The 25704-nt window shown below is 36.9% G+C and overlaps 1 protein-coding gene across 1 annotated transcript in view; it reads right to left on the bottom strand.

Moving 5' to 3' along the window:
* The window catches only part of slc12a2 (solute carrier family 12 member 2), a 118479-nt gene that overhangs the window by 9237 nt on the left and 83538 nt on the right, over positions 1-25704 (bottom strand). Inside the window, exons 18-24 of the mRNA XM_061876884.1 lie at positions 21672-21778; positions 21124-21203; positions 20775-20918; positions 14643-14690; positions 10935-11057; positions 9451-9562; positions 1336-1422 (exon numbers count right to left, since the gene is read on the bottom strand). Of these exons, the coding sequence (XP_061732868.1) occupies positions 1336-1422; positions 9451-9562; positions 10935-11057; positions 14643-14690; positions 20775-20918; positions 21124-21203; positions 21672-21778 (701 nt within the window). The remainder of the gene's footprint in view (positions 1-1335; positions 1423-9450; positions 9563-10934; positions 11058-14642; positions 14691-20774; positions 20919-21123; positions 21204-21671; positions 21779-25704) is intronic.

Below are 25704 nucleotides of genomic sequence, written 5' to 3'. Positions count from 1 at the left end.
ATAGCACATTAGGTATGAAACATTGTGCAGACACGACATTGTCAATCAATCAATCAATCAATGTTTATTTATATAGCCCTAAATCACAAATGTCTCAAAAGGACTGTACAAACCACTACGACTACGACATCCTCGGAAGAACCCACAAAAGGGCAAGGAAAACTCACACCCAGTGGGCAGGGAGAATTCACATCCAGTGGGACGCCAGTGACAATGCTGACTATGAGAAACCTTGGAGAGGACCTCAGAAGTGGGCAACTCCCCCCCCTCTAGCGGACCAAGGCAATGGATGTCGAGCGGGTCTAACATGATACTGTGATACAGAGGCAGCGGTGTGGCAGACTTCATAGAAAGCACCTCAAACGATTTATATTTATTATTTAAGTTACGACTAAAGTTAAAGTTTTCGTTGTATATTAGAGCGACCCCCCCTCCCCTTTTAAGGGGACGGGCAGTATGCGCATTCGTATAGTTAGGAGGACATGCCTCATTTATCGCAAAAAAGTCGTCTGGTTTAAGCCAGGTTTCGCTAAGACCGATGACTTTAAGGTTGTTGTCTCTAATGACCTCATTAACTAATAACGTTTTGGGAGACAAAGATCTGATGTTTAGAAAGCCCATATTATATGTAGTGGGCTGTTTTAGATAGATAGATAGATAGTACTTTATTTATTCCGTCAGGAAAATTACAATTTTCAGCACATCCCATTCAAGATCAGACAAACATTACAGGGAGACAGAACAGGATCGCTGACGGGTCTGCCGGCTTCCAGCGCCTCTTACAAAAAAGATGACATACAGGTAAACAGGGGGGGGGGAAGAAAAAAATAGAAGATTAAAATAAAATTAAAAAATCGGTCTTAGCCTAGGCCCTGGAGTGGGGGTGCAGACTGAGGCCAAGGGGGAAAAAAAATAAATAAATAAATAAGGAGTAGCAATATTAATAATGTTGCGTTTATTATGCGCAGTGCACTTAAAATAATTACGACCATATCTAGGAATTGACATGACGGGAATTTTCAGATTGTCTACTTGGTGCCGCGATAAACTGAACGCATCATAATTTGCATGTCTACCTCTGATTTAGTCATTGTCATAGCAGAAAAAACATTTTGTGAGTTGTGTATTATTCTAAGAAAATTGCTATGTGTACAGGGATGTGTCAGCTTGCTTGTGATGTGTGATTCTAGACTATTCATTGGGATGTTAACTTTTTGAATTGGTGCTATTTAAACAACTGAAATAGGTGTAAAACAAACTCCTCTTTTATTTGGAGTTTAGCTGAACATGCTGCAGTAAAACATGACTATATGTAAAATATTAGAAAATACTTACTGTTCCTTTTTGGGCTTAGTGTTTACATCTCCCAGCACAGTGATGTCCGAGAAGTCTATCCTGAATTTGCTCAACAGAGTTGCCATTCTGTAAAGGAAATACAAAAGAGCGTGAGAGTCTTTAAGGTGAATGTTGCAAACCAACTGCAACTCAAATCAAACTTTAAGCCAGTTTATGATAATTAGTGCTGTCAATTTACAGTAAATGTTTTAATCAAATTAAACAGACGATTGTTAATGATTAATTTCAATTAATCACAAACAAATATGATTATTTTTTAATGTACATTAATTTGGTTTTTATTTTGCACGGGCAAAGAGACACAAGAAAATGTAACCGCACTTATGGTTATTATAAGCCCAAACGCCGGGAAACAATTAAATACAAAAATACGCAGTTTTTTGCACATTTTTAATTACTCGGGCTTCCTCCCACCTCCAAAACATGCACCTGGGGATAGTTTGATTGGCAACACTAAATTGTCCCTCGTGTGTGAATGTGAGTGTGAATGTTGTCCGTCTATCTGTGTTGGCCCTGCGATGAGGTGGCAACTTGTCCAGGGTATACCCCGCCTTCCGCCCGAATGCAGCTGAGATAGGCTCCAGCACCCCCCGCAACCCCGAAGGGGACCAGCGGTAGAAAAACGGATGGATGGATAATCTCAACGAGAAGATAAACATCCCGTTGTGTTGTGATGCGTCTGCTTAAAATTAACAAAATAGATGTGCCTGTTACTACATTATGTACATACTTATATCAAACGATGATGAGGTTTTTTTTTAAGAGCACTTTATAGGCAGAATAGCAAATCCCATTACCTCCATTGTTAGCTTGCTGGAGTTTATTTACCAATTAGAATGTATAACAAAGAAAAACATATGTTCTTGTCTAACGTACAGATTGTGAATGATAAACAAATTTGTGAAAAAGTGCAGTTCACCTTAACTACAGAGTGGCATTATGTTCCTTTTATCCTCATCGCAATGGGTGTTTACAAGCGTCTCAATTGAACTGATCAAAAAAGATTTAATAGCTTTCTGGAAGTTAATTTGATCATTTTATTGCATGTAGTGTAAATTGCATCCAAACTTCGAGTGCAATATAATGTTTCACCTCCAGGGTCACTGGACTTATTCCAGCCTCTGGGACGAGTAAGAACAAAAGGTTAGAAACTTGTTCCCAATTTTCTTTTCCATCCATCCATTTTCCACCGCTTGTCCCTCTCGAGGTCTTTTATTATAGACAATTATTTGATCATAACCATGTCAGTAGTACACAATAACTAAACAAAAACAACTATAATTATTTCTAATGCTTTGGTTTTTGCCCTTAAAGCCAATCTGTGTCCAGGGCATTATTACCAGAGATTGTAAACGTGGACAAAAACGACCAAAAAAATTATTTTGAGAAAATGCAAATAGTGATCTAATACGATTGAGCGATGTTGATTGTATATGGTTTAGCTGGCAAAGGACCTTATAATACTATCGTCATATTATAATCATGCATTTTACATGACACATTCCGTGTCCCGCAAAACTGACAGCAGCAAGCAAATGGAGGCGTTCACAACGCCATGTCGCATAGTAATGTCCCATCACAGTACAAAGCTGCTTCTAAATCACTATTCTTCGTCTCCATGGCGGCTTCTTACGTGTATCACTATCTTTGGGTGACTAGAGGATAAGGAAGAGCTAAAACGGCTACACTACAAACAAAAGTATAGAAAAACCTCTAAGATTGAGCTCTTGAATGTAAACAAGGGTGGGTGGATCGACACAAATATCGACAGTAATGATACAAAGTGAAGTATTTGTTGACGATCGATACTACAGTGATTAGCTCAAAATATTGTACTATAACAAAAACATTGTATATTGTTTTTGTCATTGTTTACAAACTGTGCCAAAAAGTTCCAATTGTAGACTTTAATTTGGTTTAAATATATTTCATTATTGACTTTATTATCAATTCCGTATGTAATAAAAGAGATTAAAGAAATAATTATCCATCCATCCATTTTTATACCGCTTGTCCCGTTCGGGGTCGTGGGAGCCTATCTCAGCTGCATTCGGGCGGAAGGCGGGGTACACCCTGAACAAGCCGCCACTTCATAATAATATTTGAATGAAATTGTTATATCGCCTCCGGTGTTTCTGTCTGATTATAATTGTGATTAAATTTAATCATTCAATGATACTAAACATTTGAAGTATCAGTATCAGCATTTGTATGACCAATAGTCCCACTGTAACTACTTGGTATTGGATACCCAAATTTGATACTATTTGTAAGACATTTTGTTCATTTGCCGCAATGGAGGTGATGATGATCTAAGCGGACCATCTCCACACTGTGTATGAAGATACACCAGGGTCTTCCCTTAATACCCTTATTGTAACTGAACGTGGCGCAAAATAATAGCCGCCACAACGTAAAAATATATTTTCTTAACGTGAAAATTAATTAAAATAATTTAATGTAGCGTAACCTTTAGTAGAAGTCACACACAGTCTGACGCAATTTTAAACTTTTATTGCCAATCTTATGCGAACAACCTGCCCAATTCTAACACATATTTCCTTCCGAAGACACACAACAACACTTCTTCATTCTCCGTTAATCCCCTTTTAAGCGCGGTGGGTTTGTGATCATGGGAGCAATGAACATCAAACAAAAACCACACGACCATAAAACACAACCACCAGCAGGTTGACACAGTATGAATGGGCAGTATTGACAAGTGTTGCACGAAAATTTGGCTGCTGAAAAATGACTTTGACCACCAGAACAGCGCTGCCAAAACAGGACGTTGTGATGACGTAAGCAATTAGGAGGACAATGGCGGCTTTTAAGGAGAGAAAGTTAAACTGGAGCAGCAGCACAAAGCAAGTGTGACGTCATGCTCGCTGCAGTTCGCCTCTTTAGTCGCGGACATAGAGGAACAGAAGCAGAATCTCTAAACATGAGTACTGTAATACCACCAGAAAAAGATGCTAAAGTTGTTGCTAGTCGTTTTTAAAAAAGAAAAAGTCTTCAGACACATGAACATTTCTCAACAAAGCACATCGTACAATAAGCAGCAACAACTAAAAGAAAATGGAGCAAAACAGTATAATATAAAAACAACAGATGTTAACACTAATTAACACATTTTCTTTTGAAATGTATATACACACATTTATCTTAAGCCTTTTTAAAGACAATCATATGCCGTATTTTTTGGATTATAAGTCGCACCGGCCGAAAATGCATAATAAAGAAGGAAAAAAAAACATATATAGGTCGTACTAGAGTGTAAGTCGCATTTTTGGGGGAAATGTATTACATAAAATCCAACACCAAGAATCGACATTTGAAAGGCAATTTAAAATAAAGAATAGTGAACAACAGGCTGAATAAGTGTACGTTATATGATGCATAAATAACCAACTGAGAAGGTGCCTGGTATGTTAACGTAACATATTATGGTAAGAGTCATTCAAATAACTATAACATATAGAACATGCTATACCAGGGGTCGGGAACCTTTTTGGCTGAGAGAGCCACGGAAGCCAAAAATGTTAAAATGTATTCCCGTGAGAGCCGCATCATATTTTTTTAACACGGAATAAAACTAAATGTGTGCATTTTTAAGTAAGACCAACATTACAGTATAATAAGTATCTTATTGTTTTAAATGGCATGATGATGATAGTTTAAACTGCATTAAAGCAATAATTCCAACAGCTAATTATAGTCGCCATTTACCTTCTCCTGATTGGCCAGATTTTATTTACATTTCATTCCACAAATTCATAATGAGATTGCAAAATGCAATCATGTTGCAAAGTGTATACATTTCATCCAAGAGAGGGCACACTACAGTGGATTACCCTGGAGTTGAGTTTGGACACACACCATTAGGCTTTACAATCATATCAAGTGATGAAAACTTGTCGAGTGGAGTTCTGACAGTCCTACATTTATGCCCATTAGGAGCACTGATTCTCAAGATTAGATTATATCTGAGTATCTGGACTGTCATTATAACATATTTCTTCAAGAAGTGCAAATTAATTGACATTGAAATGTATTATGGTGGTGTGTAGATTTTAGACGATTCCCAAAACATTTCAGCTTCTAAGAATATTTAGAAATGTGGCCAAACTGAAGGTAAGTAACATGGCACGATATATAAAAAAATGCTTTCCCTTCAGAAAACTGCGAAGACAAGTGTGTGCAGCTTTACAAAAAAAATGTGCCAGCACTAATTATATCACACAAAAAGGCGGCAGCTGTAGGTGACAACAAGAAACGTGTGTGTGTGTGTGTGTGTGTATGTGTGTGTGTGGTATAAGCTGAAAACAAGCAATGCAACCATACAGGGTAAAGGTCAGCTCTTATGCCGCAAGCTTAATGCTAACATACAATGGAGACATACATAGCGAGCCTAAAGAAATTTGCATCAGAGTTAATTAAACTTGTACAAATGTTTAACAAATGAGACTAACAGAACAAAATTGATATAAAACAGCAAATGGATAGTCACCAAACTGCGTGGAAACCAATATCGATCGCTAACTTTGTAGTACAAGGCCAGGTTTGTTTTTTTAACATAGGAGATAGAGAACATTTTCTTTTAAGAGTGCACTGCACATTGATCTAAATGTATATTTATTAACTCAATACAAAATATTAATTTCAACTATTTCAAAAAATTTTTTGATGCCTTTCCCTGCTTCCTAAAATTAGACTATCATGAAAGGGACAAGCGGTAGAAAATGGATGAATGGATGGATGGAAATATGATCAATTAAATCCTTTGGAAATGTATTTACATTTTTTTTAACTTATTTGTGTTGTATATTACGTAAAATTTCCTCTCCCAAACATTTTTCCTTAAATTCACACTTTTGTCGTGTCCTCAGTATTTCACTCAGTCATGTTACCCTAACATATTATCCTCTGAATAAAAAGTCACATGGTCCACAGGAAGTTGTATCAATCGGATCCTCCGCATACAGTGGGAAAACCAAAATAGGCTAACTGATTTATTAAAATCTCAGCACAGTCCTACCGCCTAAATTATTATTATTTAAACTACAATATTGAATCATTGTAACGCTATTAACATGAATGCCATGAGGCTATATGTCATGTAAATTCTGCTAAAAACTCACTCATGTTACTTTCAGGCCTGGTTCATATTTGCCTTAGAAACCTTGAAAGAAAGAAATATAGTTCCCTGAAAAAGGCCAATACACTTTATCAGCAGTTTAACATGTGTATCATCAGATTCAGAGTAAAAAAAAAAAAAAAAAAAAAAAAAGAGAAATTTAAGTTGATTTTGAGAGAGTTACAAACTGAAGCAATTCGGTGGAATGACCTAATTCTTTTTACATCATTTAATCTCGTCACATCTTTTTTCTCCCAGACTTTAAAAGGGAACTTCACTTTTTTTTGGAATGTTCCCTATCATTCACAATCATTATAAGACAACAACACACTTGTCGTTTTTTTCAGGACTTTAAAGATGATAAAATTGCTTGGAAGATGTGTCTAATGGGACTCAGTTGTAGCCTTCAAAGCCCTTGAAAACAAGTTCAATACCCTCCAGCAACATTTTTAATATACACACTGCAAGTCTATGTATAATGTAGTATAACAGACACGTTCATAACAATATGTAATACGTTTAATATTTACCATATTTTGATTATTTTAATTATTTACGGGATTTGTTTCTTTCGCGCATAAATTGTTTCCATAGCAGCGAACGTCTGACTTCTGGTAACTACTGTTTGTTCCTACTTCCATCCATCCATTTTTTACCGCTTGTCCCTTTTTGGAGTCGCGGGGGGTCGCTGGAGCCTATCTCAGCTGCATTCGGGCGGAAGGCGGTGTACACCCTGTACAAGTCCCCACCTTTATGGCAGACTTGGTAACCAACAAAGACGACTATTTTTGTTGAAAAATTAGGTTTCACAACCTTATATTTTTAAAGCTAAATATATTGAGTGTAAATAACTCCTTATCGAAGCACAAAGTATAGGGTGAAACATTGGTGCAGACGGAAGCCGAGCAAGTGAGGTGAAAGTCAATTGAACCTGAAAACGTGGATTTTGGAGCCAAGCTATTTCGACATAAATGGCGTGCTTACCCTAAATCAATAGGAAACGTCACGGGCCAGCTGGACCAGACTAACAACTGTCCAACGAGTGAGTCACACTTAATATTGATCTTGATTCACGCAGCACAACTACAGTGGCCTGGTGGTTAGAGTGTCCGCCCTGAGATCGGTAGGTCGTGAGTTCAAACCCCGGCCGAGTCATACCAAAGACCATAAAAACCTCCTGGCTTGGCACTAAGCATCAAGGTTTTAGAATTGGGGGTTAAATCACCAAAAATTATTCCCTGACTGCCACCGCTGCTGCCCACTGCTCCCCTCACCTCCTAGGGGGTGATCAAGGGGGATAGGTCAAATGCAGGAAATAATTTCGCCACACCTAGTGAGTGTGTGATAGGGGTGTAACGGTACGTGTATTTGTATTGAACCGTTTCGGTACGGGGGTTTCGGTTCGGAGGTGAACCGAACGACACGGACATATTAAGTAGCGCACCGCACGTGTGTAAACAATGCACACCGAGGCACCATGAATTAATTTACGTGGACCCCGACCTAAACAAGTTGAAATACTTATTGGGGTGTTACCATTTAGTGGTCAATTGTATGGAATATGTACTGTACTGTGCAATCTACTAATAAAAGTTTCAATCAATCAAAAAAACAACAACACACAGCATGCTAGGAACGACTGGGCTATGATAGACTGACCACACCTCCTCTTTTCACGGGATATGTCCTCCTTGCGGGGCTGTCCAGGTGGAGTTTCTTAAATGCCTCGAATGTCCGGCATTTTAAGTTATGGTTGTATGTATTTTCAATGTACGTTCAGGGTTAAGAAGGGGTAAAAAAAAAAAAGTGGTGCACACAGCGTTAACATTCGTGAGGGCGGGGCAGAGACAGAGAGAGCGAGAGAGTTACGATAAACGCGCATGCGTCGCCAGGCTCTGCTTTTTATCTTTTGATTAATCAGATTTAATTTTTTATTATCTATAGCAGGGGTGTCAAAAGTGTGCCCCAAAGGCCATTTGCGGCACACAGCTAATGTTTTAAAGGCCCACGGCACATTCTAAAAAAACTATTAAAATAAACAAAAACATAAACAAAAGTGAAATAAAAAATCTTAAAGGCTAAATGTAATTTAGAAAAACTTGCAACGTTTACTAATAAAACAAAGCTTTTTTTTTTTTTCAAACTGTCATTGTTTAAAACATAATATTGAATCAAAATCAATGTTATTATGAGTTATTGACCTATCCAAGTTTCCGATTACTTCACATCAAATATTCCACTAAGAAAATTATTTTTGGTGGAAGATTTAGCAAATTTGTTAAATAAGTAATCAAAAAAATGTATATTTAGTTTTTTTCTTACTGTACCGAAAATGAACCGAACCGTGACCTCTGAACCGAGGTACGTACCGAACCGAAATTTTTGTGTACCGTTACACCCCTAGTGTGTGACAATCATTGGTACTTTAACTTTAACAGTACGTACGCTCTGTGGCTACTTCTGTGTAGAAACAAAACATGAAATGTGGGCTAATACGTTGCAGATACTGCAGTATGATTGCTCATGTTTTTCAGTCAGTACAGATTGGTGTATTATCGCACTGTGTTGTGCAGTATAAACTCAAATGCGTTTCGTAATGACATAGAATCTGCCTTATCTCTTATCGTAGTTAGCTTTTTTACCGCTAATACCAGAGCGCGTCGATGTGTTACTATGACAGAAAAAGAGTTTCTCATTTTTCGCTCTTACAATAACGTAAATGAAGTATCGTTGATGGTTTTTGAATGCATTTTTAAAGTGATTTTGAGGTAGAGAAATGATTGCCACCATTGCTATTGCTAGCCACCTAGAACAAGCAGCTTTTCATGTTAGAATGCAAAAAAAACAAAAAACCTTTTTACTTTTTGTCTCCTATATTGATTGTGGAAAAATAGGCAAAATTCCCCAAAAAGTGCGGATCCCTTTAACATTATGAAAAAAACCTTTGTAGTACTTACGCTCTGCGGTCATGGTCTATTCTGTTGATCTTGCCTCCAATGAAAACACGAATCTTGCAATCCTTCCATCGCTTTTTGTTGGTCAAGAGATAGGGGATGAGCAGAGTCAAACCTGCAGGGGAAAAAAAGAGCTCATAGTCTTATTCTTGATTATTTATATTTGTTAAAATAAACATTGTATGTTAAATTTTAAGATTGGCTACAAATATAACATCTTTGCCAACACAATTGAAAAATGGATATAGACGGGTTATGCATTTGAAATATTTTGTCACGGTTACCTGGATACCACAGATAAAAGTTCTTACTCGGGCTTGGGATCATAGGGTACAAAATCGAGTAATTACGATTAAATTCACACTTAAGTACTGAAAATGCTTAAAATCTTTTACGAAATACAAATGCTTTGTTCTTCACCATAAAACACTTAGCTGCTTCAACAGCTATAACTTCTGCCAAAGTCTCAAAAGGGCAATTTTGAAATAAGGCAGGAATTGCAAATGAAAGTGTAATTTCATAGCAACATTACATCATTGCAAATTGTATTCAAGTATTGTTTCTTCAAGCATAAAATAACAAAAGTAAATATGTAAACTAGAACTTCTGGAACTCCTATTTTGTTTGTGCAGTCAGACTGGATATAACGCACATCAATTTTGCACATGGCTTTTCTGTTGCATTTGACACCGCTCCATGTGGGAAATAAAACTAATTTTAAAGTGTCTACTGTCCCTTTTTCAGCGGTGATCTTACAAAACTCTGTTACAAATATAATCAATAAAATCAGTCAGATGTTTACTTTGCATGATCATGATGTAGTATGGTAGTATGGTTGCACGAACCTAAGCTGTTTAAGTTCCTCACTTCCTTTTTATTTTGCCCCGGACGGCTTGTTGTTGGCAGCTAACGTTAGCATACTCAGCATGACGCTGCCGCTGCTCCATGCACAAGACTATATAACGCGTTGCGATTCGATATTGCTACATGAAAAGATATCCATCCATAATCGAGGTCCTGTGGCCACGGATGAAGTGCTGGCTGTCCAGAGTCGGGACCCGGGGTGGACAGCTCGCCTGTGCATCGGTTGGGGACATCTCTGCACCGCTGACCCATCTCCGCTCGGGATGGTCTCCTGGTGGCCCCACTATGGACTGGACTCTCGCTATTATGTTAGATCCACTATGGACTGGACTTTCACAATATTATGCTAGACGCACTCGACGTCCATTGCATCCGGTCTCCCCTAGAGAGGGGGTCGGGGTGGTGTCATCCACATCTGTGGTCCTCTCCAAGGTTTCTCATAGTCATTCATATTGACATCCCACTGGGTTGTGAGTTTTTCCTTGCCCTTATGTGGGCTATGAACCAAGGATGTCTCTGTGGCTTGTGCAGCCCTTTGATACAATTGGGATTTAGGGCTATATAAATAAACATTGATTGATTGATTTTATCAAGAACCCTAGTTATTTCCTTTTAAAACTTACCTCCGTCATCAAACAGCCACCATACATCAACAGTGCCCTTCCCTTGCTTTTTCTGGAACTGCTGGCTGGCCTCTAGCAGTCTCTGGTCACACACATTCAGCGGCACGGTCATGTTCTTCTTATCTGAAGGGGTGGTTTCCAAACACCATATCAAGCACATGCAAACAAAAGAACAGATCAATTAGACGTCAATTCATTTCATAGGCTAACTCGTGTTTTCTCTCATCTTGTCTTGTCTCATACTAACAGTGGTACTATTATTATATTGTTAGTGTACAGGAGTTTTTCTTGTTTTTGATTGTATGCTATTGTTCTTGTATTATATTGTTTATTTTAAATGTGGAATGAGTGAGAGGGGTTGGGATATTGTAAGCATCTGCTGCATCCAACCCCTTTTCAAGCCTTGCACAAATGTCTCTGCCAAGATGTAAAAAAAATAAAAATGTGTTGTACTGTGCAGGTTTGAAATAAATACTTCAATTCAATTCGTGTGTTGATATTGTCCTGGAATCTTTAATGCTATTATTGTATGCTATGAGGATGACTCTGCTTGACCGATAAGTGATCAGCTATGGTTTACTCGTACTGGCTCTGTTGTGCTTAAAAAAGTACTGTATTTTTCGGACAATAAGTCGCAGTTTTTTTTCATATTTTGGACAGAGGTGCGACTTATACTCAGGAGCGACTTATGTGTGAAATTATTAACACATTACCGTAAAATATCAAATAATATTATTTAGTTCATTCACGTAAGAGACTAATAAACGTATAAGATTTCATGGGATTTAGCGATTAGGAGTGACAGATTGTTTGGTAAACGTATAGCATGTTCTATATGTTATATTTATTTGAATGACTCTTACCATAATATGTTACGTTAACATACCAGGCACCTTCTCAGTTGGTTATTTATGCGTCATATAACGTACACTTATTCAGCCTGTTGTTCACCATTCTTTATTTATTTTAAATTGCCTTTCAAATGTCTATTCTTGGTGTTGGGTTTTATCAAATAAATTTCCCCCCAAAATGCGACTTATACTCCAGTGCGACTTATATATGTTTTTTCCCTTCTTTATTATGCATTTCCGGTGTGTGCGGCTTATACTCCGGAGCGATTTATACTCCGAAAAATACGGTACTTGGATTTGATTGACTCTTAGTTTTCTGAAAGCAATTTTAACAACAACAAGTAGCTACATTTTTCCACTTTAAAGAGCATGATTACCATGATTTTTAAATATTTGTTGAATGATTTAATGGCACAGTACAATTCTTAAACATTGCAAAGAGCTCTTAAGTTAGCAAGACAAGCCTGCAAACACAAAACAGGAGACACATTTCCATCCTGGAAAAGACTTTCAGACTGCATCAATTCAAGAGAAGTGACAAACGACTTAAGACATTTTTAAGAAATATAGGTGGTCCTCGGGTTACGAACAAGTACCGTTCTCACTGTGATAAGTGAAATTTTTGTGTAAAAGTCAGAATTTATATGTAAACTAAAAAAAAAACACTTTGAGAGCAGACTTCTTTCATGCCCTTTTGCATAATAAATAGTACAGAGTCCTTTTTTTAACACCCCCAAAACATAATGTTCCTTATCCTATTTTAGACATTTCTTCAAAGTTTAATCAAAATCTGTCCATAACTCTTTGAGCTATGGCGCTAACTAACATTAGTGAATTAAAGTATGAATGACAAAGCAAAGTCTGTGCATGTTAATTTTGTTTGTCTGTCACTTGCAAACAAGAGGGTTCACTCTTTGCATCGATCTCAGCTGATGGGCAGGTTTGTTCTCTAGTGGAATTAAATAAACAAAGTGATCCATCTTGTCAGTCATTCACTCTTTGTCACTGTGGGTGGAGGTGGGAATGCTAGCATATAAATACAAAGAGAAGTTCAGTGTTGTTGTTCCCAAAAATCTACTCAGTTGTTTACTTCATTTCTGACATTTCCTGAAAGTTTAATGAAAATCCACTCCCAACTTTTTGGTGTTATGTTGATAACTAACTAACTAACTAACTAACTAACTAACTAACTAACTAACTAACTAACCCTGGTGATTACATACAAGTATATCATCTGGCGTAGCGTAGGTAATGAACATTCCAGCCACTCACGTTGTACACAGAACACTTAAAGGACATTTAAAATATGGTAACAAAATATTAAATCCAAGCATTTAACAACACTAATAAAAATTATCTAAATACAAACTTTTATGGCTGTGTTTGTCTTGCACACAAGAGTGGACATTGCAAGGAATGACAAACAGGCTTATTGGGAGGAGTGGTTATAACTGTTCATTTCATAGTAGAAGATCCTTTATGATGGTTGCAGCATTGGACCAGGCATTCAGCCAAATTTCACTGTTTTTAACTTCCCTTTCTTTTTCACCCTACTACCAGAGGCGTCTGCTCTAAAAAGAGCATTATCCTTCCTCAGTGTTGCGACACGGGATTACGTATCACTCCACCTACATCCTCTTCAGCCACGCAACTAGTTCTTTTTTTGGTATAGGGCAGTTTAATTAATTAACATGAGTACGTTGTAGTGTTGTCCCAATACCAATATTTTGGTACTCGTACCAAAATTATTTCGATACCTTTCGATACTTTTCTAAATAAAAGGGGACCACAAAAGACTGCATTATTGGCTTTATTTTAACCCAAAAAATCTTAGGGTACATTAAACATATGTTTCTTATTGCAAGTTTGTCCTTAAATAAAATAGTGAACATACTAGACAACTTGTCTTTTATGAGTTAGTAAGCAAACAAAGGCTCCTAATTTAGTCTGCTGACATGCAGTAACATATTGTGAGTAACATGTTGTGTAATTTTTCATTCTATTATTTTGTCAAAATTATTAAGGACAAATAGTAGAAAATGAATTATTAATCTACTTGTTCATTTAATGTTAAAATCTGCTTACTTTGTCTTTTAACATGTTCTATCTACACTTTTGTTAAAATATATTTATAATTATTAATATTATTCTGTTGTTTGGATGCTTTACATTAGTTTTGGATGATACCAAAAATTTGGGTGGTGATGGACCGGTACTTTTCAGAGGCGGTATAGTACCGAATATGATTCATTAGCATCGCGGTACTTTACTAATATTTGTATAACGTACAACCCTAGTATGTTGGTAACCATAAAAACCCGTAAAACGAGGACCACCTGTAAAACGTTGCGATCAGAAGTCTCCATACACATCATGAAATTTAGCATTAATGAAATTAGTTTCTGGCTCTTTGTTATACATTTGACCTCCTGGTTTTTCAGGGTGATATGACACCTTCAGTGATTTATCAAAAACAACAATCATGACATTCATACCCATGAAAAGGGAATGGAAACTTCTGACCTGAACTGCAAATTTTGGCACACACTCCAAACATAAAAATTAGGTTAGGTTTTTTGGCACAGCAACACACAAGTCAAGAGGCCGTGCTTGAGCTAGAAACTGGATAGCGGAAGAAGACACAGTATTAAAACACAGCTGCTTGTTAGGTGGAAACAACAAATGACAGCAGAGATAAGACAATATAAGGTAATCAAGGTACTTAAAGGAAAAGTTGTTAAATGTGAAGGTAGGAAACATAGAGACGGTATAGTACAAACACAAAAAAAACTAGGAAGCACTATGCTGAGAAAGTGAGAGCAAGATTCAAAGCAACCCATTTAAATAAATATCCTGCCTTTTTTCAACAGGGGCTGGGTTGGAGTTTTGCCATCATCGTCATCATCTGGAAAATGTGAGACAAAAAAAAGAGAAAAATGAAAAATATAAAAAGCAAAAATGTGCAAACTGATCACACTAGTAAAATGTTAAATTAATACAGTTCCAGTCATTTAAAAGAGAACATACACTATAAAGTGTTTGTGTGAAAAGAGATTTAAAAAATTCTTACAAGCCGTGTTCCCCCTAATTATTCATGTGCGTACGCAAACACAGATTTCCCTGAACACATTTAAACATCAGACGTGCACACTGTGGCCACACCAGTATTACACCAGTCCTTAAGCTGACATCATAACAAGTTTACTGGACTTTCAAATGTATCAAATTATAGCAGTCATTTCCATTGCATTACAGCAGGGGTCTCAGACACGCGGCCCGTGGGCCAATTGCGGCACGCGAGACATTATTTTGCAGCCCGCACCTTGATATGTAAATTTAGTGTTAGTGTGGCCCGCAAGTTTTATATGAATGGCGCTTGACAGCGTCATATTTGCTATAATTACCAACCCTCCCGAATTTTCTGGGAGACTCCGGAATTTCAAGGCAATCATTCAAGGGTAATCATTCCCGCGAACATCTGTCAGTTTTCACCCAAACAACAATGTTCAATGAGTGCTGTGTTGACACTGCCTTTGAAGCCCTCTACATCTTGTACTAACAGCGTACCATTCCAGACATTTCTGTATTTGGCTTTTATGAACACAAGTCATAGCATCCACCTTTTCAGCATACAGTCTCAGCCACATGTTCTGTAAGGTTTCTGCAAACACGGGTCAGTGACTGCAAGGCATACTTTCAGGTCACACTGATGGTGGCTGTATAAACAAGTTTATCACTGTTACAAATATGCGCCACACTGTGGACCCACACCAAACAAGAATGAAAAACACATTTCGGGAGAACATCCACACTGCAACATAACATAAAAACAACAGAACAAATACCCAGAATCCCATGCAGCCCTGACTGAACCAAACCACGCCTCCCCACTCTGCCCACCTCCTTTTAAAAAACATTCTTGTGAAAGAGTATTTTGTTAATGTTTTATTGAATATACTCAATTCCAAATTCCAAGCTGCTGTTTTGAGGCATGTAAAAAATAAAAATTCACTTTGTGACTTCAATAACAAATATGGCAGTGCCATGTTGCCGTTTTTTTCCATAGCTTGAGTTGATTTATTTTTGGAAAACCTTGTTACATTGTTTAATGCATCCAGCGGGGCATCACAACAAAATTAGGCATAATAATGTGTGAATTCCACGACTGTATATATCGGTATCGGTTGATATTAAGAGTAATTAAGAGTTGGACAATATCTGAATATCGGATATCGGCAAAAAAGCCAATGCTCTAATGAAGAGCATTGGTCAAATCAATGTTAGATCTGTAGCCCTTTATCATAATGTTAATTTTACTCTTACTTTGATGAATGCCAGCAATTGTTTTCATACCCGACCAAGCTGAAGCAAGGTTCCCTGCCGCCAATTTATTCTCAATTTTTGTTTTATAATTTTGTTTAGCCCTTAATGTTTCAACTTTCAGTTCCCTTTTTTGCTGCCTCTATATCAGATGCTTCTCCTTGACTAAATGCTACTTCCTTCCTCTCAAGATTGAGTTTAACTGACTTAGACATCCAAGGTTTAGTATTAGGATAAATCCTAATAGTTGTGGTCGGGATGATCATGTTCTCACAGAAGGAATTATAAGAGCAGGTGACATCAGAGAGTTCATCAATGTACATATAAGAGTCCGAGAACACATCCCACATGGTGCAGTCAAAACAACCCTGCAGACAAGCAGTGGAATCCTCAGACCAAATTTGAACTTCTTTGGTCTGGATTTTTTTCTTTCTTTAATATCGTTTTATATGTTGGGAGGAGCATCACACAGTTATGATCTGCATATCCTAAGGGAGGAAGGGGGATGAATTTATATGCAACTTTTACTGTGCCATAACAGAGATCTAATGACTTGTTCTGTCTGGTTGGACAAGTTACATATTGATAAAAACAGACAGGGATTTCTTTAGGGACACATGATTAAAATCACCCAGCATAAAATTAGGTGTTTTAGGCAAGAGAGACTGCAGTTTATGTACTATGTCCACTATACTACTTGTGGCTTTAGTAGGGTGAATTTACACAGTTGTTAAAACTATTTGTGGAAACTCTCGGGGTAAATAAAATGGACCAAGTGACACCATGAGAAGTTCTACATCAGGTGTGCACAGTCTTTCTCTGACAGTGACAGCACTGCAGTAGCGCTTGTTGACATAGATACACACGCCCCCTGTGCAGGATTTCCCGTTTGCTTGTGGGTCACGATCCAAGCGAAACCGAATGCCAAATCCATCTATGATCACATCATTGTCCGAATCGTCCACGGTAAGCCATGTCTTTGTGAACGCCATAACACAGCAGTCTTTTTAGTCCTGGAAGAAGCGAGCATTTCCTTTAGAGCTCATCAAGTTAATTTCGCAAGGACTGGACGTTCCCCATAACCAGGGGCGGCAAGTTTCCTCATTTGCAGTTTGACAACTCCTCTTTTGCCACACTTCCTTTTATTAAATTACTTGTTGATTTTATCCTTCCGGATAAAATCAGGCAGCTGGACATCCAGCGTGATTTGATTCAGGTTATTGAGATGCAATAGCAGGTCCTTAGCATACCTGCCAACCTTGAGACCTCCGAATTCGGGAGATTGGGCGGTGGGAGTTGGGTGGTAGCGGGGCTGTATAATGTAGCGTCCCGGAAGGGTTAGCGCTGCAAGGGGGTCTGGGTATTTGTTCTGTTGTGTTTATGGAATGTTATGGTGCGGATGTTCTCCCGAAATGTGTTTGACATTCTTGTTTGGTGTGGGTTCACAGCGTGGCGCATATTTGTAACAGTGTTAAAGTTGTTCATACGACCACCCTCAGTGTGACCTGTATGGCTGTTGATCAAATATGCCTTGCTTTCACTTATGAGTGTCTGTAAAAGCCGTATGTACCATGCGAATTGGACTGACACGCTGTTTGTACGGAGGAAAAGAGGACGTGACGACAGGTGAGAGAGGACGCTAAAGGCAGTGCCTCTAAAGCAGGTGTCACCAACGCGGTGCCCGCGGGCACCAGGTAGCCCGTAAGGACCAGATGAGTCGCTCGCTGACCTGTTCTAAAAATAGGTCAAATAGCAGCACTTACCAGTGAGCTGCCTCTATTTTTATTTTATTTTATTTTATTTTATTTATTTACTAGCTAATGGTCTCGCTTTGCTCGACATTTTTAATACTGAGAGAGACAAAACTCAAATAGAATTTGAAAATCCAAGAAAATATTTTAAAGACTTGGTCTTCACTTGTTTAAATAAATTCATTTATTGTTTTACTTTGCTTCTTATAACTTTCAGAAAGACAGTTTTAGAGAAAAAATACAACCTTAAAAATGATTTTAGGATTTTTAAACACATATACCTTTTTACCTTTTAAATTCCTTCCTCTTCTTTCCTGAGAATTTAAAACAATTTTCAAGTAAATGTATTTTTTATTATAAAGAATAATGAATACATTTTTATTTAATTCTTCATTTTAGCTTCTGTTTTTTCGACGAAGAATATTTATGAAATATTTCTTCAAACTTATTATGAATGAAATTCAAAAAAAATATTCTGGTAAAGTTAAAAAAAATTTAGAATCAAATTTAAATCTTATCTCAAAGTCTTTTGAATTTCTTTTAAAATTTTTGTTCTGGAAAATCTAGAAGAAATAATGGTTTGTCTTTGTTAGAAATATAGCTTGGTCCAATTTGTTATATATTCTAACAAAGTGCAGATTGGATTTTAACTTATTTAAAACATGTCATCAAAATTCTAAAAATAATCTTAATCAGGAAAAATTACTAATATTCCATCAAAATTGTTTTTATTTTTTCAAAAAGATTCGAATTAGCTTGTTTGTCTCTTCTTTTTTTCGGTTGAATTTTGAATTTTTAAGAGTCAAAATTGAAGATAAACTGTTTCAAAATTTAATTGTAATTTTTTTCTCCTCTTTTAAACCGTTCAATTAAGTTTTTTTTCATCATTTATTCTCTGCAAAAAACCTTCTGTTGAAGAAAAAAAAATGTACGACGGAATGACGGACAGAAATACCCCCTTTTTTTTTTACTTTTATCTGTTTCTATATATATTTATTGTGAGAAATCATTAAGATGATCAGTGTTTCCACAAAGATAAATATAATTAATTATTAACAATAACAGAGTTAAAGGTAAATTGAGCAAATTATTTCTGGCAATTTATTTAAGTGTGTATCAAACTGGTAGCCCTTCGCATTAATCAGTACCCAAGAATCAAATGGTTTCAAAAAGGTTGGTGACCCCTGCTCTAAAGCATGCCCCCAAATATTGTTGTCCGGGTGGAATTCGGGAGAAAGGTTGACCCGGGAGATTTTCGGGAGCGATACTGAAATTTGTGAGTCTCCCGGAAAAATCGGGAGGGTTGGCAAGTATGGTTCCAAGTGTAATGGATTCTCAGACGTGGAAGTGACACCCCGCTGCAATCGAGAATTAAGCCAGTCAAAGTCCACAAAACAGCGAAAAGTAGGAGCTCTATTGTTCCGGATGTACAGCACAATGACAAAAAAACAAAACTTACCGGTATCTCTTAAGATCAAAATAAATCAGGCATAAAAACACGCACAGATTCACTTAACAAACATAGCAAGAGGGCGAAAAACACATCTGTCGGTCGTTGCACGCACCCAATGCACATTAATTTCTACTTGAGGTCCATGAAACAGTGGTTTTATCTACAATAATGTTTCTTTTACAAAGGAAATCATTTTGAATTTGTGGTGTTTTTAAATAAAACTTGTTTAAAATATTTCAGTACTTTTTGAAGATTTTGAGCAGATTTAAAAATACCGTGATAATAATGACAACCATGATCATTCTGGTCACAATAACCATGACAAGAAATTTTTCATACCATGACATGTCTAGTGGCTAATATAAAGCCGTACATTGAGGAGAAACCCTAAATGTAGTTTAAACCGGATGTATAGCGTTGAGCTTCTATTTTGAAGTCGAAAAAGTGAGTGATTGTTTTGAGAAAGTGTCTTGACATGTTTTAATGTCGGATTGGCATTTAACAATGCAAAGGAAAATTGATTTAACAAATAAGAATCAAAAGAAGAAAGTTAATTTGCAGTTCAAATCATACTTATAATTTTTCAATTGAGGCGATAACTTCTGGGACAGCCAAAAGCTACTTTCCTTACTGAGGAGTTGGCATCACTTGAAAGTCTCTGTTGTGCAGTTTGTTCCTTCAACAGAAGACCAGCTGACAGCCTGTGAGTGCTTTGGAACGGTGGAGAGGCTCAGAGCAGCAACTGTCACTGCATGTTGAAGACAGTATAGCTGCATTTTACAGTCTCCAACACACAAAAAAAGTGTCCAATAACACTGGAAAAAGTCGTTAGATTTGTTGCTTGTAGCAGTTTACAAAAAGTCGGCAAGGCCAATTTGGCAACACTGCATGCGGTGGCTGTCCACTTAGAAAAATAATTTTTGGAACGCAGGTAAACTGTCTCCAGCAAAGGTTTTTGTCCTGTTAGCTGTCCATGTAACATTCATGCTCTCGACGCCATGCTCACATTCATGTTTGTCTTTAAAGATGCTATTTAAAACTTGATGTGTGTCGATGAGGAGAAAGTTTGTTGTTGCAAAACTCACTAATAACCTCATTTTATCAAAAGTTCTGTCGGAGTTTGTTTTGAATGGCACAGAGCACATCACATATACAGTCTTAGTCGATCATCTGCAACACGCTTACTAATAGTACCTGCAATTTTTTTGTTTGCAAATGTGATTCAGAACTTGTTATTTGGGATGTAAATTAGGCCCTCAGTGTTTGATTTGTGGAACTTTTGAGTTTCACAGGGTCTATTTACAATGTGTAGCTCTCCTCGAGACCTGGAGAAGAATCCGACTTCTATGCAACCATCTTAATATGATAAGTAAATTACTCTAAATAGGACATCTGTCTAAATAAACTGAAATGAATATTTTGAACAATGGTTATGACAAAGTGTGAAAACATTCCCAGGTGTTACCTTTCTGTGTAGCTGGACTGTTCTGGAGGCTTGTGGCTTTGGAGGAAGGCTTCGATGAATCTCCGTCAGAGTCCTTGCTTGTGTCAATAGACACAATCACATCTTTCATTCCAGATGACTTTTCTTGGGAGGACAGCAAATCGTCTGTAAGAAACAAAGTTAAAAGGACACGGAATGAGTTATTTCCTAATTCAATCAAGCATGTCTTGTTCATACTCCTACTCTACTCAGCCATTCAATTTTGCTGCTTTGTTGGGCAGACCGATGTTCAATATGTATTTAGATACATCAATAAAAATATGTGCTGTGCAGATACATTATTGTCGGAGTGTGTGTGTAAAAGTAATACCTGGTCCATGTATATGTGAAACATCCAATCCCTCTTTCAATCGGAGGATAACAGCGCCATACTGGAAGTCAAATGCATCACTGAGAGAGAGAGAGAGAGAGAGAGAGAGCGAGAGAGAGAGAGAGAGAGAGAAATAACAAAATATAAACTCAAATCAGCAAGGGATCCGTTAATGAAAATTAAAAGCATTTTTGCCTTTTCTCATCAAATAAATTTGGTTAAATGACAGATCACAAATGTGCATACTGCCTAAAACATACCTATTCTAAATGCTCACCACATACGGTAACATTACAATTCGTGTATATTTTACATATCACGCAGACCACACAGCAAGCAAGCAAGGGGAAATCTAATGTGATGGAGCTTTTAAACTATGAATGAAGATTTACGATAATCAATGAAAATGTACAAATGTACAACACATTCAATTAAACATATAATAGGCTTGAGCCAGGAAGTATATTGTAAATATTATATAATAATATACAATATTATGTTATGAAATATTAGAATATTTAATAAAAAAAACAAAAAAAAAAACTTACTGGATTATACTCATGTACATTTCCACATTCATCATGTCACCATCTCTCCAATCATTCTTGAAGCCCATCACTAGTGTATTAGGCCTGAGACGACCCAAACCTGCAGCCTTAAGGAGGGAGAAAAATCGTATTTAGAAAATGCAGTCATGTGAAAACACCACAAAGAAGTTGGAGACGAGGGTTACTTTTTGATTTGATACTGGATATTAACAATTTTTTAAATCTCATATCCCATTAAAAAGCGTCTATCATTTATGTATAATATTCATTTAGAGTAAATACACCAGCGACAGGACTGTTACAGTCAGAGATTTAAACAAGATTAAAAGGGTTGTTTGCTACCTGTTCAAAGTAAATTGTTTTAAACCAACAAATATACCAAGAACATAACTCTCTTAAGTTACCAATAGTGGTGTAAAAGAACATACTTTTTAAAGGGGGACATTAACGCCACACCTCTCCTGTCCAAAGGCAAAACCTAGTAACTCACTTCTAGCTGATTTTGAGAAAACAAAGGAAAACCAATCTATCTTGATGCTGTCTTACAAAGATCTACAAAGTCATCAAATGTATAGATGTTTTCTTGAGCTTTCATTTTCTTGCCGATTGAGCCATGGATTGAATCTGCTCTCATGAACGAGTGCCCTTTCTCCAGATATTTTATCACAATCTCGGTTGGGCCCCATTCTGCGTTTGCACATTGGGCAAGAGCGTCCAGTTTTTATTTTGACCTCCACAGTTATCCGCCCAAAATAGTATGCAAGGGGAAGAATCAAGAACAATACATTTAATGAAGGTGCTTGCAACGTCCTGGGCCAATATTCCAAATATCCCCTCGTGCCATAATATCACATAATCAGGTTGACCGTCGGCCCCCATTCGTGCAAATGTCTCATTAAAGACAATAAGACGACTGACAAAGAAGCTCCGATTGGTCCCTTGAGATACTAGTTTTTTCTGTTGTATCTACGCGGTTATGTGGTAGTTGCTAGGTCCTGCCATGCGCATAACAGCTTACTTACGGAACAAATTACAATATCGCATACGCTAATGTAAAGCATATCACCTAGGAAATCCAAAATTATTATCAGCTCAGTTTTGACCAAAATTGAGTTACTGGGTTTTGCCTTTGGACGGGAGACCTATGTAAGCGTCAATATATACCTTGATGAAGAACATTTCCAAGTGTAATACAAATACTTAGTAAAGATCTTTAATTAAGAAATGGAGCAAAGAAAACACATGTCCACATAATCATTGAACTCGGATTGTTCGACTAAAGGGGTCAGAGTTCAAACGACAACGTAAAAAAATGGACGTTATTCAAGGACAGTCAGCGACATGAACATACATTAATATCGAACTAAACAGAAAATATGTTTTCAAAGATTGCCAAAATGGAACTCGCATAATTGCACTTGTCTCATTGCATGTACCTTTATGTTTTCATTCCATGTTCTGTGTTTTGTACAAGAAAAATGTGCAAAAAAACGAGGCGTGTCTCGATCCGATATTGGTTCAATGTCATCAAAGAAAGAAGTATTGGATGATATTGGCTTGCATGTAAAATCACATCACAATGTCCTCTACTAAGCACACAAGTAGTTTATGTCAGGATATGAAAATTTCAAATCACGGTTATTTTGAACAAAATTATTATGTTTATCACAGTGGATATGTTTCTTTCACTTTTTATTCATAGCTGTATGTATAAGTGTCTGGTTGTATCTGCTGCTTTAATGTCTTTCATGTCCTTTGTCTTCTTTGATGTTTGATGTTTCCCTCTTACACACCCTCTGTTTACCTGTATCTCACCTTTTTTTGCAAGGGGCGCGGGAAGGCGGCAGTCCCGTCAGCCATCCTGTTCTGTCTCCCTGTAATGTTTGTCTGATCTTGAATGGGATTGTGCTGAAAATTTTAATTTTCCTGAAGGAACTCTCCTGACGGAATAAATAAAGTACTATCTAATCTAATCTAATTATTACTGTATTGTTGAAAGAAAGTACTTATACAAACTGAAATCTTTTAACCAACTTTTATTTGGATGAATAAACCGAAAAAACAAGATATTGTATTGGCTTAAGAACATTAAATATTCTTCTAACCTCTTAACAGCCATATAGCTTTTAAGTTTAGATATGTTTATCGGCCTCCATCTTAAATCTGTAAAGAAAGCGCTACCAAGTCCAGGAGTTTATTAAAATGCAGTATTCAATCAAGTTTTTTTGATTTCCGATTTTTTAACATCGTACTACAAAATGATGCAAGTACCGGCCATGAATTGATTAACGTGGACCCCGACTTAAACAAGTTGAAAAACTTTTTCGGGTGTTACCATTTAGTGGTCAATTGTACGGAATATGTACTGAACTGTGCAGTCTACTAATAAAAGTTTCAATCAATCAATCAAACCGTATTTTTCCGACTATAAGTCGCAGTTTTTTTTCATAGTTTGGCCGGGGGTGCGAATTATACTCAGGAGCGACTTATGTGTGAAATTATTAACACATTACCGTAAAATATCAAATAATATTATTTAGCTCATTCATGTAAGAGACTAGACGTATAAGATTCATGGGATTTAGCGATTAGGAGTGACAGATTGTTTGGTAAACGTATAGCATGTTCTATATGTTATAGTTAAATGCATACTAAAGAAGGGAAAAAACATATAAGTCGCACTGGAGTATTAGTCGCATTTTTGGGGGAAATTTATTTGATAAAACCCAACACCAAGAATAGACATTTGAAAGGCAATTTAAAATAAATAAAGAATAGTGAAAAACAGGCTGAATAAGTGTACGTTATATGATGCATAAATAACCAACTGAAAACATGCCAGGTATGTTAACGTTACATATTATGGTAAGAGTCATTCAAATAACTATAACATATAGAACATGCTATACGAAATCTTATACGTCTAGTCTCTTACGTGAATGAGCTAAATAATATTATTTGATGTTTTACGGTAATGTTTTAATAATTTCACACATAAGTCGCTCCTGAGTATCAGTCGCACCTCTGGCCAACCTATGAAAAAAACTGCGACTTATAGTCCGAAAAATACGGTACTTAGTCCATAAGTAACAAACGTGTACTTCATGTTTAGTGACATGCTAATTAATTAATTTTTACACTTTTTTTCCCAAATTCCATTGTATGTTATACTCTCCTGACACCACCAGATGGCAGTATAAGTGTCCCCATAAGCGGCCATAAGACCCCAATTCAGTAGTGTACACAATTTTGGAAATAAGAGCTAAAAGGTTAAACCTCTAGCTAAAAGCCAGAGGTTTAATATTAGTATCGGCCAATACTCAAGGCTCCAGTATCGGTATCGTATCAGGACACTCAAACTAAAGTGCAAAAAAAATACATTTTCTGAATGTCTGTATTTTTTTATAACGACTAATAACAATAAATAAAACATTTTTTGTTATGTCCTCTACTAGCAGAGTCCATGCTCTCTGTATTTGGCGTTTGCAAACAGCTTATAAGATCCATAATATGCTGGTGTTAAGTTGGGGACTGTACTGTCTACACATCCTCTCTCAGCTAGTGTCAAGCAATTTAGTTTTGTACTTGTGAAGGCAGCGCATACTTTTGCTCTGCTGCACAAAAAGAGCTTGATTGATTCCCAATGCAAGGAGAACTCACCACCTTGCACATATAAATGTTAGCATTTCATTACCTCTTACTTTTAAAAAGAGACTTCAAAGTGTGTTTTACAGTGTTAATAACATTGGTGTTATTGTTTTCCACTGAACCCTCAAATGTGCAAGTTTTCTAGACTGGAAGAAGTGCGTGAGTATGTCACATTCATTCATGAATGGCAGAGCGGTGTTCTGTTCAAGACAATGAGCTTGCTGAATACATTACCAGTGAGGTGTACACTTAGCAGCAAGACACATCAGCTCATAGGGTTGGACGGTATACCGGTACTCATAAAGTATTAAGGCAATAATCAATTTAAAATGGTACTATACCACCTTTGAACAATACCATTACCGTTTATGCTGCTGTGTGGCAG

Source organism: Nerophis ophidion, linkage group LG17 (genome assembly GCF_033978795.1).
Source record: "Nerophis ophidion isolate RoL-2023_Sa linkage group LG17, RoL_Noph_v1.0, whole genome shotgun sequence".
Lineage (NCBI taxonomy): Eukaryota > Metazoa > Chordata > Actinopteri > Syngnathiformes > Syngnathidae > Nerophis > Nerophis ophidion.
The sequence above is the reverse complement of the archived record's forward strand: the minus strand, read 5'-3'. Positions and strand labels throughout refer to the sequence as shown.